The 17,279-nt window shown below is 39.5% G+C and overlaps 1 protein-coding gene across 1 annotated transcript in view; it reads right to left on the bottom strand.

Moving 5' to 3' along the window:
* TPH2 (tryptophan hydroxylase 2) overlaps positions 1 to 17,279 on the bottom strand; it is a 49,872-nt gene that overhangs the window by 20,798 nt on the left and 11,795 nt on the right. Inside the window, exons 6-8 of the mRNA XM_086884353.1 lie at positions 13,922 to 14,118; positions 12,812 to 12,947; positions 7,702 to 7,828 (exon numbers count right to left, since the gene is read on the bottom strand). Of these exons, the coding sequence (XP_086740479.1) occupies positions 7,702 to 7,828; positions 12,812 to 12,947; positions 13,922 to 14,118 (460 nt within the window). The remainder of the gene's footprint in view (positions 1 to 7,701; positions 7,829 to 12,811; positions 12,948 to 13,921; positions 14,119 to 17,279) is intronic.

Genomic DNA, 17,279 nt, shown 5'->3' on the forward strand with positions numbered 1-17,279 from the left:
TTAAATTATGTGTTACAGTGTGAGCGATACCTACACAGAGCCCAGGATTTTCACTTTCCTTCTATGTACTGTGAAAGCACGGGGGCAGTCAGGAACAGCAGCAGCAATATATTCCAAACCTTTCCTTTATTGTTCTTTTTCCTCCTGATATTTAAACCTTTATTCCTGTAACTTATGAGTGATTTGTTAGTAGATGTTACTCAAAATGTTTGTCTTATTGTTGCTTACTGGAAGCTTATACTGAATATTTTATTTTTTCCTGGTTATGTATGTTCTATAAAAGACACTTAATGTCTTTTATCTAATACATTATCATCTCTAGGTCAAAAGAGAAAACAAATATGCAAAAATTCCTATCAAAATTCATAGACTCCTTTCACCCATTTCTCAACCTTTCTCAACTGGATCCAACACAGAATTGGAAGATGCTTGCCACTTGCATGCACAAAATTCCACATTTTTTTTCTAAGCTATTTTTCAGGCTCAGTATTTTCATTACTACTGTAACAGAGCAAATGTTCAGAGTGTGAGCTATTGAACTACTGGCAAAGATTACTATTGCAGAATCTGCAATTTCTTAATGAAAATGAAGTTGCTTCTGAAAATAAACAAACGTAATTAGCAAGCCAGTGCTGTGTGAAATTTGCACCATTCTCTTGTTAACCTCTATGTCAAAATGTATTACTTGTGTGCATGGAAATTTGCATTTGCAGTTCAGTAACCTCACGGATTATGATCTAACCACTTTTGGAAACAAAATGCTACAAGAAATAAAGGCCAGTCTCTGACTGCAATTTGTTATTTTAATAGAGACTTCTTCTTTAGCGTTTCTAAGTGCTTAGGGCTTGATCTTCATAAATCACATCCTGTCTAAAATGAACTGTATTATTTCTACAGTAAAGTTTCTAATTTCTTCCCTGCTCCCAATTAAGTCAAATTAGCTCTCTTTTGCATCTAGCTTCCTCATTACAGGGCTGGGCCCAAGGATACATATTTATAAGTACTTTATAGAACAATACTGTTTCTAGTTACTTGTGAGCACAAAATTTTGTCTGTTAGGGCAATATGAGATCCTTTCAAGATGCAGGTTACTGACTTGACCAACTGGGCACCCTCACAGCAACAGGTGAGCCCTCTTTCGCCCTCTCTAGCTTTGAGTCACCCAGTATAAAGCACAAGATGTTTTTTTTCCAGATTAAACACATCCAGTGTTGACCTACCCCTTTCCGATCACAAACTGGAGGGACTCACATCCTTGTATGCAAGATGGATCCACTGGATCTACTTTCCTTCTGCATCCAGCCTATTTCTTTCATCCCTAAGTAACAATGTGTTGTCAGCTCTACTACACCAGGTCCAGCCTTCCTATCATACAAGAGGTCCCCTCTTCTATAGCAAGCACATCCAAAGCTGACTTGACTCCACAGTGCTACTCTTAATGTAAACTCAGGTTAGCACTCAAGCTGCTCATTTGCTGTGTTCCACAACCTGGTGACTGATATATCCTCTCTCTTTTCCAGTTCTACCTGGGAAGGTGGAAAGGATTCAGGGGAGGAATAACATCCTCAATAGTATGAGGACTGACTAAACAAATGATTGGTTTCCTACCCAGAAAAGTGAGAACTAAGCAAGAAAATGTGATCTCTAGTCACGATGGCATATAGAAAGCCTCCAGGGACAATTTGATCATTCTCTCTTCAGAAACAAAAAACCAAGTAGGAATCAGGTTAAAAGCAACAAAATGAGGCAGCTCACCAGACAGTAAATAGCTGAGCCATAGAGGTCATTGACAAAGTTACTGAAGATAATAAAAAATTAGGTGTTTTTGAACATAAGCAGCTATCTCTGGACAAAAATCCTTTCAGGATAATTAGATACATAGAAGCTACATTTGTGGGAACAAGAGTTCCCCAAGTTCCTGATTGGTGAGAAGCTTGGAAAACATTTGAAAATAATCAGGTTTGCTCATCCTGTTCTTCCATCTCCTCTAAGCAGCTATTTATGATGGACACAAGTCACCAGCCATAGCCCTCACCAGCACTGCAACTCATACAGATCCAAACCTGGAAACAGACTCTCCATACCCAGAAAAAAAGGCCTTAGCAGACTGCCACAAATTCAAAATATTGAGCATTATCTCCCAATTCCAGTAATGGAATCCTTCAGTCTGAAGGGCTAGTTTAAAGCTGGTTAAGTATCTCTGCTGGTACTTTTCTTCTTGTGCCACAAATATCTGACAGAATGACCATAAAAATGCACTTCGGGAGACCACTGCAATAGTCTAAAATATTAAATATTGATCCCTGGGATCTACAGTTGTTTTTTTTCCACCTTATGTCACTGTTTTGTGACATAAGTACTATCTTTTCTGCCCCCCTTTTTGATTATGCATAACATAGGAAGGATGTCACATCAGTGCTTCAGCTACTTTATCAAAAAGTACTGCTGAAATCAACCCTTAAAAAGGGAGACCATTACTGTTTATTAATTCCTTTAGAACATTTTTCAGAGCAAGCCCACAAATTACAGAATGGTTTTACAGCAGCAGTCAGTAAGCCCAGCAACACCTCACCAAACAAAGTAACCCATTAATAAGTTATCCTTTTCTCCTGATTCAAACACACTTCTGTAATGGTCAAGAAAGCCACCAAATTTCATCTGCTTCCACTTCTGCTCCTTGTTAAAGTTTCAGTTTTCACACTTGGGCGATTTCCAAATACATCTTCATATGGGTGGTTTTGCCTGGTCAAAGTCAGGAACAGAAACATTGCCCAGGCCATCTATTGATAAACAATACAGATCATGGTATAGCAGGACAGTGTCTGTCTATAGTGATCCATCATACCTGATTTCAGCTTTATCTTCCTAGCTTTTATCCTGGGAATTGATTCATCTCCCTTAAGTGACATACAGCTCAAATCAGAATAATTTCATATGTTTCCTGTAAGCCCAGCAAAATTTACTCAAGCAATTTTAATTGTCATATTCACTCCCAGCTCTTCATGCTGCTGCTCCTTTATACACTAACTACAGCTGTACCTGGAAGTAACACTTTTCCAAGAAACTCCATTATGTCACCGCTGGATTTAAGGTGCTCACCCTTGACATCTGTCACACATACATAGCATGCAACTGGGACACAGAAAAAAGACTAAGCAGAGATTTGAATGTCAAATTTCAATATGCTCTGTGACTGCCATAGCTCTTGGGCTGTAATACGAGGTTTCAGTTGGCCAATACATAATTATTTTTATATGTCAGAATAGCTTCAGCAGGGGAACTGGTCACGGGCTTACAATGATGGTTAGTTCCCTTTCAGTCATTTCACAACTATAAACGAGAAACACACAGGTGGTCTTGATTTTAGATGTAGCAAGAATGTTCAAAATCTCGAATTTTCTTCTCAGCTCATCCATGGAAGCAGACAGTAAGCCAGTTCACAAACTGTACTTACAGCCTGCCAGTACTAAATAGTCCCTATGGGAAATCTAATCTGTTATTTGTGAAGATGATAGGCTATTCTATCTAGTGAGACCACAAACACTGAGTCTTCCCCTAAGTTACCAAATGCTGCTCAGTCTTTATCCAAAATGCTTCTGTTTCTTCTATTCTGGTTATGTCCTCAGCAAACATAATGGAGAACTGTCCTGAATTATGTGCCAGATCTCCAGTGTGGGAAAAGGTCTAGAATGATGTCAACAAGACAGGAAAATAGAGATTCTGAGGTAAGGCAGGCAAGTAAAGTCACAAGAATTACCACAAGCCAGAGAGAGGTAGTTTTTTTAACTCAGTATATACTTCTAAAAAATTTGTTTGTGATACATACACAGATAAATTGAAGTTAGCTTTAGAAATGAGCTATTGGCCTCAGTCATCCAGGCAAGGTAAAACTCTAAGATTCATAACAAGTTTTTTACAAGATCTCATCACACACAATTCCTTCAGATTTAGAAGCAATTTTTGTGGTTTTCCACTTAAAGGACAGCCAGACCTAAAGAAATTTCTTGATTTTTACTGTCCCATGCTGTTAAAATTCAAGAACAAATATTATCAAGAAAGATGAAAAGGTGAAAGCTTTACAGCTCTAAAGAACTGAATGTTTAAATATAACTTACTGTGAGTAATGACTGGGAAAAAACTTAGTGAAACTAATTAGGCCCTAATGGCCAAATTCTTGGGCAGAAAGACTTGGTGATGAACTGCATGAAAAAGACACTCTGCTATCCCCTTTTCTGAACTGCCACCCACTGAATTTCGCCTACACAAACACATCCTATACATACTGCATCTTGAGGGGACAACCTGAGCTGTGCTGAAATAACTTAGCAGGAGTCAGGAGTCATTTCTGCCATTAGCAAGATAAGCAGGTTCCTGCTTAGCAACTTGCAGCTTTACAAAGACAGCTCCCAAGTCCACAAATTACAAGTTAACACTGAAATGTAAATCGAGATGCATTTTTTGGTACAATTTTTCTGACAAAACCTTACGTTACATGCTATTAAATGTTGTAAATCATATACTACATAAATTAGTTGAAACACCTCATGTCAAGTGCTCTCCACAGCTTATGGTTTGATAGGTAAGCAGAAAAGACAGCCTTTTTTATTTCTGTGCTATGTGAAAATAGGAAGATCAGGCATGCTGAAAAATTAGCTCAAAAGCAGTTTTAGAAAATCAGTCAGAACAGGACAAGACATGAGTAAAGATGATGATAATAAGAAACCAGATATGCATGGTTAATATTGTATTTCCTAAACCAGTAACTGCATTATACCACATTCCACAAAAGGAATTGGATTGTGCAAATACTTCACTCTGTTTCAGTAACATTACCTCTGCCACCTTTTTTTTGTGTCTTTCCTCTTTCTTACTCTCCTAAAAGATTGTAAATGAAAATGGAATCTCTCAACAAACCACAAAAAGACAGTCTTTTGGCTCTTTCAGTATTCCACTCTCATGACAAAGCAGAAGCAGTTCCTTTCTTCTTTCCCCTATCTGCGTACAAGACCCCATGAGGATGAAGGGAACTTGCATACTGTCTTTTCAACTCTCTTCCCCTGCAGCCATTCTTCTCCCTCCAGCTGGCCAGCACCAGAGCCCCTGCAATGCTCTCCCATTTAATTCCTGCCCTCGATGGGGCTGCACAGACATAACTAATAGCAATTTACAAAACGCTTCTAGTCTGCCCAGGCACCAGGCTGCAGCTTGCTCTACATCCAGTGTGTCAGCCCTGCAGGGACAAAAGCATCAGACCCTTCCTTTGCAGCTCAGGGCAGGGCACAAAAAGCAGATCTATCAAAGCTGATACACAGTGTCTTTCTGAGAGCAGAATGGAGCAAAAGATTATGAAATCACCTGCAATAATTCCTCTTTCTGGTCTGAATTCCTAAGAGGTGTTTTCCTCTCTTCCTAATGTCATTGTCATCCCCGTAATGGCTCAGCACTTAATGTCACTATCTTTTGAAGCAGGTCAGGCTAATGGCAAGCTTGCTTTGGGCATATTGATTCAAGCTCATTAATATGCATACTCTCTCTCCATTCGTTTCTCTATTTACTTGGAAGTCACCTCACTGGAACCTGCAACGCTTTTCTGTGTTAAGACTCTTGGCTGGCATTTCTCAGCTTGCTGCGTCTGTTTTTTATCTGGGATGGAAATGGGACTGAACGCAGCAAATGTTAGTCAATGGCACCTCAGGTGACATTCGGTGCCTAGCTGAGTGAATTTCTTGGCCTCCTCACCCTCACCACTGAGAGGTGTTCTTTCTACTTGCACTCAAGTTGGCTGTTTACACTGCACATTTTAGGGCAAGTAACATCTCTGTATTTGTCAAGCATCTACCCCAGGGGAGTGCAGCCCCTCATTGTGCTCCTACAAAAAAATAACACCGCCAGACTCTTCCTGAATGTGTCTTCCACCTGAAAGAGCTATTTCCAGCATGGGAGGAGAAATCAACTTTGACTCAGATATCAGATTCTCAGTGTGATAAGGGAAAGTGATTCAGCTGCCTTCTTTTATTTTTTGCTTTATGATTCAGGAGCAGCTCATTGTTCAGATGACACATTCAGTCATAACTGGGAACTTTTGTGAGGGGGAGGAGTACAAGCATTTATATAATATTCAGAGGTCACTTTATATTAAGATCTCTACCCAAACAGCCCAGTACCAACTTCATCCTCTGCAACAGGCCCCTGTCATCCAAGGTTATTTTGGGGTGACATATTTGGGGATGCCATTTTCCTCACAGTACTTACAGAGACAGCCAGTTGGGTAGCTTCTCCTGAGACTGCAAGGTAGGTCTGTTTCCTACTAAGACCCATTGAAGTAAATGGTGGAAATACCCACTCAACATTAATGATTCCTCCAAACAAACGGTTTCTTCTCCACAGACATCCATTGGAAAAACAAGGAACACACCCAGAATCATGAGAGAGGAGCTGGCCATGAGCAAGGCATCGAGCCTGTCTAACTAACGAGTGAAGAGAGTTTGATTTAGTTTAGTGACTTCTTCTGGGAGAAGCCAGGAGATTCAAGTCAAACAGGATTCAAGTCAAAAGGGTACAAACACCTTTTTTGGCAGATAGGACTCTAAGCCTCTGCTAAGCCAGTGCATCAAAACTTCTGCGTTTTAATTGAACCTAATTTGACTCCACATCCAACACTTATTTCCAAGCCTTTAAATCCCCACTGCACTTCTCGTGTAGAAGAGCAGCAGTATGCTGCAAAAGTTTTAAAGTAACCAATTCCCCTGCCCAATCTCACAGAATTTTTCAGAAGATAGAATGTTTAAATATGGAGCTTTATAAATATGGAGTTTTTTAATCCAATACAGCTCCTTTAATTATTTGCCACATTAGTTTTAACAGGATCCACCAAAGGAAATATACAGTAAGTAAAACAAATGAACAAAGCAAGTGGTAAAGACCACTAATTTATGTCATGATGCAAAGGGTTGCATCCCAGTTATTGGAATATGGCAATAGAACAGGGCTGTCAGGAGCTCAGGAGCGGAGACTCATGACAGCTTAACAGGGTCCCTCACACAAAGGCCATGAAAGCTCAGTCTCAGCAGCATCTAACAGCTTTAACACACAGACAGCTCACACTGTCTGCTGACTTGTGCCTCACTTGATTCAACACAGAGTCCATCTCCCAGCTGCTGGCCAAGGCACTTGATCTTGATCTACTGCTACACAGCCTTGGCTTAATATTCTCCAAGGGGAGCACCAAGTAAGGATGCAATATCATCCTAAAATCCATCACACACTGGAATAAAATTAAGAGCTGCAAAACTGAACAGTGAGTACAGAAATATCAGTGCTAGGAGCTAAAGTGGCCATCTGTGGAGGAGCTAACAGTCTAGAGATCAGAGCACAAATCAAAATGCTGTATTTTTTTTCCCAAGTTTACCTTTCTTACTCATTTCCAGCACCTTAAAGCAAACAAAAGCAGAAAAAATTCATTTGCAGCTAGCCCTGAAAATTGGTGATTATTAAAAATAAAAATTGAAACTGATTACTCAGTGTGATCAGCTTTGGTCTTCTCAAAAACAATGGGGAAAAAACCTAAAGCTCTGTGATTGTCACATCATAGTCACCTGGAACCTGAAAATGTGGTCACCTCTAATACAACAATGCACATCAGTTCATCAGCTAAAAAGGAGGAGAGATGAGAGAGCATGTCACAAAAAGATTTTGACTCACAGTGGCTAATTTCTGGACATCTTCATCAGATGCTCCCAGTGAAGCAAGTCCTATTTCTTGTGAAAACTGTGCAAATTTGGGATCAGCAAGTAGAGGCACATGTCCCAGGAGTTCATGGCATGTATCCCTAAGGGAATGGAAATGAAAAGAGAGTCATTACAGAAATTAATACCATAATAATTCTGTAATTAATTTAACATAAGCCATTTTACATGGGTTTGACCCCTACCTTAGAAGTCTTTCAATGAAACATGGTTTTTACAGTGTAGTTCTTCCCTGTATATATAGTTTCTATGTGTAGGTAGAAGCACACACATTTGTTTCTGTTAAATAGGTTATATATCATTTAACCCCAGCTGTTCTGTGATTTGCTCATCATTTCCAGACTGAGTGGAAGAGACTGATCACTACAACCTTTCCAGCTTGGTGACATGAAGACTGAACTGCCCAGAGGAAAGCCAGATGTCCCATAAGAACAGTTTTCAGCTTTTCTCTCCACATAAATGAAAATCCAACACATTTCCTCTTCCTCTTGTCCATTCCTCTTTCTGTACCTGGGTAGCACCCCACAGCAGACATTTTGTCACTTGCCCCCAGAAATATGGGGCAATATTTACTGAGGTTTCTGTGCACCTAATTTCTCATTTAGTCAGAAGATCCTACTGCAATTACTGGGTACTTTTGTTATGCAGTCTACTTTTCAGCAAGCCAATTTCAGAAAAAGCAGAGAATCCAAATCATTTCAAAAAGAACAGCTGTTCACATCTGTAAGTGCATTGTTAGTCATGACAAAGTGCAGACATAAGTGTACAAAAAACTGCTAACGGAAGTGCACATGCATCATCTAGAAAAGCTTTCAAACAATTCTGAAAGTTTTGCTGCGCTTGTTCGCAGGAAATAATGGACTTGGTAGTAAAGTTCACTTTAAAAATCCAATCTGACATTTCCTTTGCTTTTGTCTCTTCAAAGACATTTCTCTCTCTCTCTCTCTTTTTTTTTTTTTTTTTTTTCCCTTATCCTAAGCTGTAAACAAATGTTTTAAAGGCAGGAAGAAAACATCAAGTTTTCTGCCTTCTACCGAAAATCATCCAATTTGTCTTTTACAAACTATTTTTGTTTGAAAAGTCACAGAACATGACATTTCAGATAAATCATGAACAGAAAAACAACCCCCTATATAATTTTAAATCTTCTTACTCGTTATCCTCACCAAAAAGTCTGAACCAATAATGTGTAGGTAGATAGCAGTAAATAGAAGTTTCTGAATATACAAGTGAAAATTAAAGTTTTTGGTATTCCTAGTTTGCCTCACCAGAAGTGTATCAAACACAGTTCCAAAACTGGAGGGACACATACAAGTCTTCCCTCTCAGTCCAAATGGTCTCACTGACAGATGCAGAGCAATTTCTGCTCGTGTTGCAGTCACACATTTTGGTGAGACAAGCATCACAAGAAGTTGTGTGTGACAAGTTTGACCCAATTTCACATGTGAGCAATTCATTCAACAAGACCCATAGTCTAGCTGGTAGTCCCTTTCTCATTGGAACTGAGACTGGAAAAATTGGTTAGCTCTGCATGCCTCCATTTCTTTGTTCAGGAGGAGGTTTGCATCGCTTAACTGGATTACCACCGAAGCTAAAGGCCCTGCTTAAATTAATTCCTTTCCAATCACAATTTCTTCTATCATCTCCTTCAAGATTTAGCTCACTAACAATGCAAAGGACAGCTGGGAAATTTGGTTTGCAGTCAGACAGACACACCACTTCCCAGTACCAAGCAATTCACTGGCGGAGCCTGATTTCTCCAACCATCAACTTCCAACATAAAAATGGGCCACAAAGCCATTCTCTGGAAGCCCAGCACAACAATTCTTACCTCCACTGGGCAAACCAACACTAATTGCTGTGCATCCGTGGTACACTCCATCAGTCCAGATATATTTAGCTTTGTATCAGCAGTTCAAGCAGAAGCAAACAGTGAAACTGGCTCCAAGTGCCTGGCTCCAGGTAAGCACACTCACCTGCAGGCAGGCTTTTACAGCAGCATCACTACTACTGACACCTGAGCCTACATCTCTATTTTCCTGTACTGAAGCCACAACCCCCAGAAACAAATAAGCAAAGCTGATTTATTCCCAGTTCTGCACTAGGACACATGTTCTTTCTTCTGTCCACTCTTGCAGACAAAATGAGAACAGACAAAGCCTAATCCCATTAACTTGTCTCTCTTGGCAAGGGGAAAAGAATGAGGAGGCAGAAGATATTTCTCTCATGCCTTTAGCTTGTAGATTCTTCCATTAAAGCTATGCAAAGTAGTATTTTGAATGTGCAGTTACAAAGAGGGGAGCTTAAAGCAAAAAGCATAAGAACAATAAAAAAAACCCAAACCCATAAAATCTTTCAGGCAGAAACATGAACCAGCATTTGGGATTGTCATTGAAGTCTTTTAGACTTCCCTGCTAGTCTGGCCCTTTATAGATAGTCTAAATAATATAATTCTTCGCTTAACTACCAAGGCTTGATTCTTTTGTTTTGTCTTATTCTGAAAATAATTAAGTTCCTTTAATTTATTCACACACATTGCTCAGAGAAAATAAGATTTTTTTAATGCACTTTTCACAGCAAAAGATTTTTCTTGGAGTAAATTAGTTAGTAGAGCAGAAGAAATCTACATAGCTCTGTGAATGTAGTAGAAACATAATTAAAATCAGGAAGAAATATGTTTTAAAATGCATATGGTTGTGATACAGATCAAACCAAATGAACTCTCTAATTTGTATCTAGCTCTGTAGCCTGGGTGTTAAATCTGATGGAAAGCCCACTGAAGTCAAAGGGAGCCTTTTAACCAGGTTTATATCATTGAAATGCAACATTCACCAGCCAGGGACCTGCAGCAAACCTCATTATGGCCCCATATATCAACCAGGAGATCTCAGGGCATTGCAGCTACTGCAGAAGATTAAGAGCTGTCCCCTACTCAAGTCAATTTAGTTTTGCCACTGATTTAGAAAAGCACCAGGCTTTCACCCTACACTTCTGGTAACACTTACTCGTGCGTTCTATGTTATGGTAAAAAACATAAGCACATTTTTAAAGGGATTTTCAAAATTTTCCTATGGAGTTCCTGAAAGTCAGTACACATAACTTAACTAATGTGAACCAGTAGGTCTGCAAGAAGAGGGTATAGCATCACTAGAAAATGACAACTTCCATCCTCAGTTAGTCATATTTAGAGGTGTTAAGACCATAACCTGTATTTTTAAGTTCAGCCCAAATAAGGAATAAAAACCTTCATTCTAACTCAACTGTTATTATTACTCAGCAACTTTCCAGACAGCAAGTAACCAGAAAGGTTACCAAACAAGCAGCTGCCATTACTACTAAGGATCAGCTAAGATCCACTGCATAATTTTGAATGTAAAAGCAGCATCCTGAGAACTGCAGGGCTCTCAAATACACAAATCAATGAACCAGAGAACATCAGGAAAAGCACAGACACATTTAATTGCTTCCTGGAAGATGTTATTGCCTTTATCCTGTTGGAGTTATGTACCTAAATGTCTTATCAGTAGATGAAAATGTTCTTCTAGTTTGTACTAAGTTAATAAACATCATCATTCTTTTGCTGAACACTGGTGCATGCTGCAGCCTGAAACACTGGCTTCCCACAGGAGAGGAAATCATTGATGCAAAGCCTGGTATGTCCCTTGTATCATTTATTTATATGAAATATCAACAGATATTTTTAAATAGACCAGAAGAGGTTCAGCCCTTCCTTCCACCCAAGCCCTTCTTTCAAGATTCCCCATTCTATCAATTTGCCTACAGATCTAAGAGATTTCAGTTCTAATTACAGAGGTTATAGAAGCGACTGAATTCCTTCAGGGATCACCACCTCCCTTCCAAAAGCAGCACTCAGGCCAAGCTAGCCTCAGAGCATTTCAGCAAGTACTTCACCCAGCTCAGGGGCTGAGGAAAAAGGTAGCTGAGTGTCTAACAGCACCACCTGGTGACTCCTGCCTGAATAAAGCTTCTGCATTTTTACACACAGCTTAGTATGCAGTGCCGCTAAACCTTCTATATTCAAAAACATTACTCCATGGTTTTGGCAGTCAGTTCATGGAATCAAACTGAGGCATCAATCCAAATGTTTGCAGAACTGGAGCTGAATATAGGTGTATGAATCCTTTGTGTAAATTTGGGAATAAATCAAACACACTCAAGTAGTCCAAGCTGATTAAACCACAGCTACAATTTCATGCTAACTGCCTGATGACTGATTCACTGCAAAAATGTCATTCCTGTGGCTACAAGATCAGCAGATAACTTTGGTAAAACTACCTCCTTATTATCTAAATGACATGTACTGTTCTGCTATTACTGCACAGAATACAGCATGTATAACACAAGACAAGAACTACAATCTCTTTGATCTTCTTTTTCCTCACTTTTCATCAAAAGATCATATGCCAAAATATTTCACATTAACTCGCAATATTCTTTTTTGGAAAAGCTGCAATGCTGTCCTATAAAAGTTGTAATTAAAGTATCTCTTATTTCTGTCATAATTTCCCTGTAACAGGCTTCATATCTAATATTCTCTCTTGGTAAGAGAGTAGTGCCCCATGTCTTTCTTGTGCTGTGTTATAGGAGAGAAATGAAGTTCAGGTGTGGAACCTGGTCAAAAAAAAATAAAAAAATAAAAATTGGGACACAGGAGACCAAATTAGAATTCTGAAAGCAGGGGTTTTTTCAGGATATTTGGGGGGATTTTTCCACAACTTCTTTCTAGTTGTCCAGCAGAAGCTAAAATTATAGACACTTTTTCAAAATTTTTTAGGTGAAAACTCCATTTTCCACTGAAATATAATTTAAATAGTATTTCTGGCCCACTATATAAATAGCCCAGTTATTTAAGACCCTTGTAAAAGTCAACAAAAAAGTCTGAATTAAATTCTGGCTCGCAATTGTGAAGGATTTTGTCATCAACAGTGTAAGAAGAATTTCACATTTTGTAGAAAGGTTCCTCTTTTCAATCTTGGCAAATTAACTTGTTTCACTCAAGAAACTGGGTATGTTTTTTCAGTACTGAGGAGAAGGCAGCAACTTACGGTTCTGGTGTGTAGAGGGGATCTGAGCCGTGCCGTATGTACTGAGTGCAGTGAAAGACTCTGTATGCTAGGCCAGCTAAAAAGTCACGGGGAGACAGGTATCCAGCAACTGGTCTCACTGTGAAGCCAGACCTCTCTGAAGTGAAGGAGATAATGAAAGACCACATTACACAGATCACTGTATCACTTTCTGGCGGCAGATCTGTTGTTAATTGTTCTACCAGAAGCATGACACAAAGAATCTTGACCATCACCACACATCATTTTCAATTATTACATACAAGAAGCACTTTGCATTGCTAGTGTAAGTATAATAAAAGCAGCCTGAGGTACTTCAAAGTTGACCTGGATATCTTTGTCTAGAAAAAACTGCTAAGGTACCATAAGTGATGTTCTTAAAATTTTTATGTCTGGTACCAAATGGGAGAGAAGATCCATATTGGAAAATATGCAAATTATGTTAAAAAAACTAACAGAACAGAATAGGATTAAAACAAAACTGTCCTTATTTTTACAGATAAAATATTGTTCGTGTCAATAAAATACTTATTTTTATAGTTGAGGTCCTCACTGAAATATTTAACAGTGTTCCTTTTTCAGATTAGTCCCAGAGTGAAACAATTTCCGACTCGGTGACTTCAGAAAGCATGTTTCTCTCAAAAATTAGTTCCTTATTCTTTCAAAATTTGTACAGGACAATGTTTCAAGTTTTTCTGCAACAGGTACCACTACCTGCTCTGCGTAGTCTGAAAACATATTTCTGAAAAAAGTGTGAGATTTTGAATGGCAATGAGAGAGCAGCCCTAGCTCAGCTCTTCCTTCTCACCATATGGAGGGATTTTCTCCCTGTACAAGATAACATCCTGCTCTACATGTTCAGCTGATTCATTTCTCTCCATTTCATACTTTCAAATACTATATAAAACTGTCTTGACTCAAAAAACTCTCTGCCACAGACAACACCAAAACCAGAGGGATACTTCAGGTAAAACCAAAGGCCACTGACAATGCTGTGAGTCTTTTCTTTCAATGTGCTTTGTACTCCATACTAACAAAAAAAAGAGTGTTTTATGAAACCATATCCATTGATAAACCAAATACGAATCTTACCTTTAAGAAAAATAGAAACATCTTCCAACTGAGGCACATTATCTTCTCTGTATCCGCAGTACTTGCTCAGCAGAGGAAAGTTTTTTAAATATTCACGACAAGCATGAGTGGGATAGAGTTTACTGAGTTCCCTAAATACCACCCCCCAAGTTTTAACTTCTTCAGCTGTGTACTCCACTCTGGGAATGGGTTGACCACTATTGGAAAAAAAAAAATACAAATACAAATACAATATACATTTAAATGCAACCAGACTGCAGACAGATTGTAGGTAGCAATATTTTCACAAAAAGTATTATTTAATTAAGGGAAATGAGACTATTAAAACTATTTGAACTGTTTTTAATTGACAGCTTGATTCTTCTTCTTTAGAATTATTTCTTGATGCTATGATATACATATTCTATAATTTCCTTAAGAATTGTGTCTCTTACTAAGCAATCTCATTACTTCTTAATCCTTGTACTTATCATAGTAGAAAGATGGATTTCTTATATATCATGTTCCTATACCAGACTAATATTTCTCCATTTACTGCCACTGGTACCTTTGCAAGTGGATGGCTGAAGATCCTGATTCAGTCTAAGAAGTGGATTGATTAAGACCTCCAGCAGACTGCATTCTCTATCCATTCTTTAAAATACATAATATTCATACAGCATCAAATGCTGGGTGAAGATTAGGCAATTACATAAATTCTTAGAAATGTATGGATCCAATTTAAAAAAAGTGTATTGATTACTTAGACAGTTGCTTACGGGTACAGATATGTTTGGAACCCCGAGTTCATGCAGGACTACATTATGAGGAAGCTCATCTCAGAGCCAGGAGCCCAGCCTAGAGGAAACTAAGCCTTTAAATACATCTCTCCTTTTGTTTAAATTCTGCCCTGTTCCTCTGCCCCCTCCCACTCCCACAGATGTACAGATATTGGAAAGCAGGAGCCTTCCCAGATACCTGTAAATCTGTTTCTGACATCCAAGATTTACCTTGAGTAGTTACAGTTAATTCAAAATTGACTGATAGTGTGAACATTGCGAAGAGCTCCTTCCAGCTTGCACTGCCTCGTATTTAGCTGTAAGGAATTTCCCATGACATGGTCATGGGCCATCATCTCATGTCATTAATTCCCCCTAGAAATACTGTGATGTTCCTCTGGGATTAATATTCACAATCTAGAACACGTAATCTCTGCAATCTGCCTTCTCCTCAGGCATCTTCTGCCGCACCGTAACGATGTACAGAGCGGCAAAGGGATTCACAGCATCCTCCTCCGCTCCATCAGTCCTTATCTCTCACTCCCCTGCCACGGGGCTGGCAACCTGGGCACTCCCAGCCCGGTGCTGCAGCTTCCCCAGCAGCACAGGCAGCAGCTGAACAGGTGCATCAGGCACAGACAGCTCCACTGCAGCACAGGCAGCAGCTGAACAGGTGCATCAGGCACAGACAGCTCCACTGCAGCACAGGCAGCAGCTGAACAGGTGCATCAGGCACAGACAGCTCCACTGCAGCACAGGCAGCAGCTGAACAGGTGCATCAGGCACAGACAGCTCCACTGCAGCAGGAGAACCGCAGTGATGGGCTTTGCTGGTGGCTGCTGCTCAATTCATAATCCTGTCTCCACTGTACGAGGGAACAAGGAATAAGCCCTCATGTCACATTTGATTGCTGCTATGCAGTCCCTACATGCACAAGAGAGGATCATCTGCCCTACATTCATTGTGGTTGTCCCCTCATCTTTATTGAAAACTTACCATTTAATCCCCTTGCCTTTCATGATATCAAAGGATTTTGATCCATGGCAGTTATCTGTCAGTCAAAGGCAACTTTGTATGAGGTGCTCGTACTTGGTAGGGACTGCAGAATATCCAATACATGCACTAGCTCCCTGTCAGCTACTTCTGCAGACATGACAAGAATTGCAACACATTTAGTGAAGTATTTCTCATCTGCAGAAGCTGCACTGGGTCTGTGCCCATCCTGCAGTGGGAGACAGTCCTTCAGGCCTAGTATGTGTCTTCCCCCTTGACATTTCACCAGCCTTAAGCTGCCTGCCAGCTCATGGAAATGGTATGTATGGATCAGCACTGGCACACCAAGGAGGAAAACGTGTTTTACCAGTGGAAAAGCTCACGTTTCTATTTAGCCTGTCACTAGCAAGGCATAAACACAATCAAGGATCTGAAGCTTGATCACTGCTCACTAAAAGGTTTATAACTTAGTTATTGTTTCAATTAATTCATTAGTACTGAAGTAAGGTTCACTGAACATTAATTCCTTAATAGGTTTTATGCCTAGGAGAGCTGATCTTATTTCCAGCTGATCATGATACTGCTTTCTTTATAGAGAGAATCAAGGCAGCCAGAGTTGTGGGAGGATCTAAGCCTTTTTCCCTCAGCTCTGCAACCTTCATATTTCTTACCTTCTTATTTCAACATGCAAGACCCACCTTGCACTCAAACATTTCAATAAATCATGGAAATGGCCAATCTGCATAGCCAGTTTCCTTGTGTTTAAGATGACCCTACAAGCTAAACAAATCTGAATTTTTATTTCTCCTTATTAAAATAGGGTCTTTCCATTTTGCTAAGGTCATGAGCTATCAACTCAGATTATTAATTCCCTCTTAAACATTGTATGTTTCCTACAGATTTAATTTTCTCAACACTTTTCCAAACCCTAATCAGTCTCAAAGGACCAATTACCAAGATTAACACATTTTCACTATCTTTAGGATAGAAGCTGAGTGAAGGAGGGAGGAATATGGTTTTTTTATGGCTTTTTTGGTCCATTTATTTCATACAGCTGATCTTCACTGCTGTGCTCTATTAATGTGTCTTTTCCTTTAACAGCCAGCTCCACCAAATACCTGCTCCTCCAAGTTCACTTTGTAATGTTTTTCTCTCTCTCTCTTCATTAAAAACATCCCTTTATGTTCAAGAAAAACAAAGCATCTACCACTATAGCAATTCATGAAGGAAATGCTGATCTGGGATCTTCAAATCAACTTTTTATGAAGCCAATTCCTTGCAGCCAAATCTCTGGGTATTTTTAAGGAAACTAATGTGGGTTGTTGGTTTTTTTTACAAATTAATATGGAAAGTAGAAACACATCAAGCCTCAGTAAGTGATTAGGAAGGTCACTTGACTGGAAGACACTGAGAGATGTTTACCCCAAGGAGAGCAGCTCTTGTAAAAGAGCTGTTCTTTTTGTAGAAATAAGTGAACAGTCATTAGACAACAGAAGGGAGTGTGGTGAGACTGTGCTGTAGTGTCAAGACACCTGTAATAACTCAGCTCCACAGCTTGGGCAGCAGAAACAGCCCAGCTGTAGCAGCACAGTCTTCCCTGTGGGTTT

This window comes from Cyanistes caeruleus, chromosome 4 (genome assembly GCF_971803275.1).
Source record: "Cyanistes caeruleus chromosome 4, bCyaCae1.hap1.1, whole genome shotgun sequence".
In the NCBI taxonomy this organism is placed as follows: Eukaryota; Metazoa; Chordata; class Aves; order Passeriformes; family Paridae; genus Cyanistes; species Cyanistes caeruleus.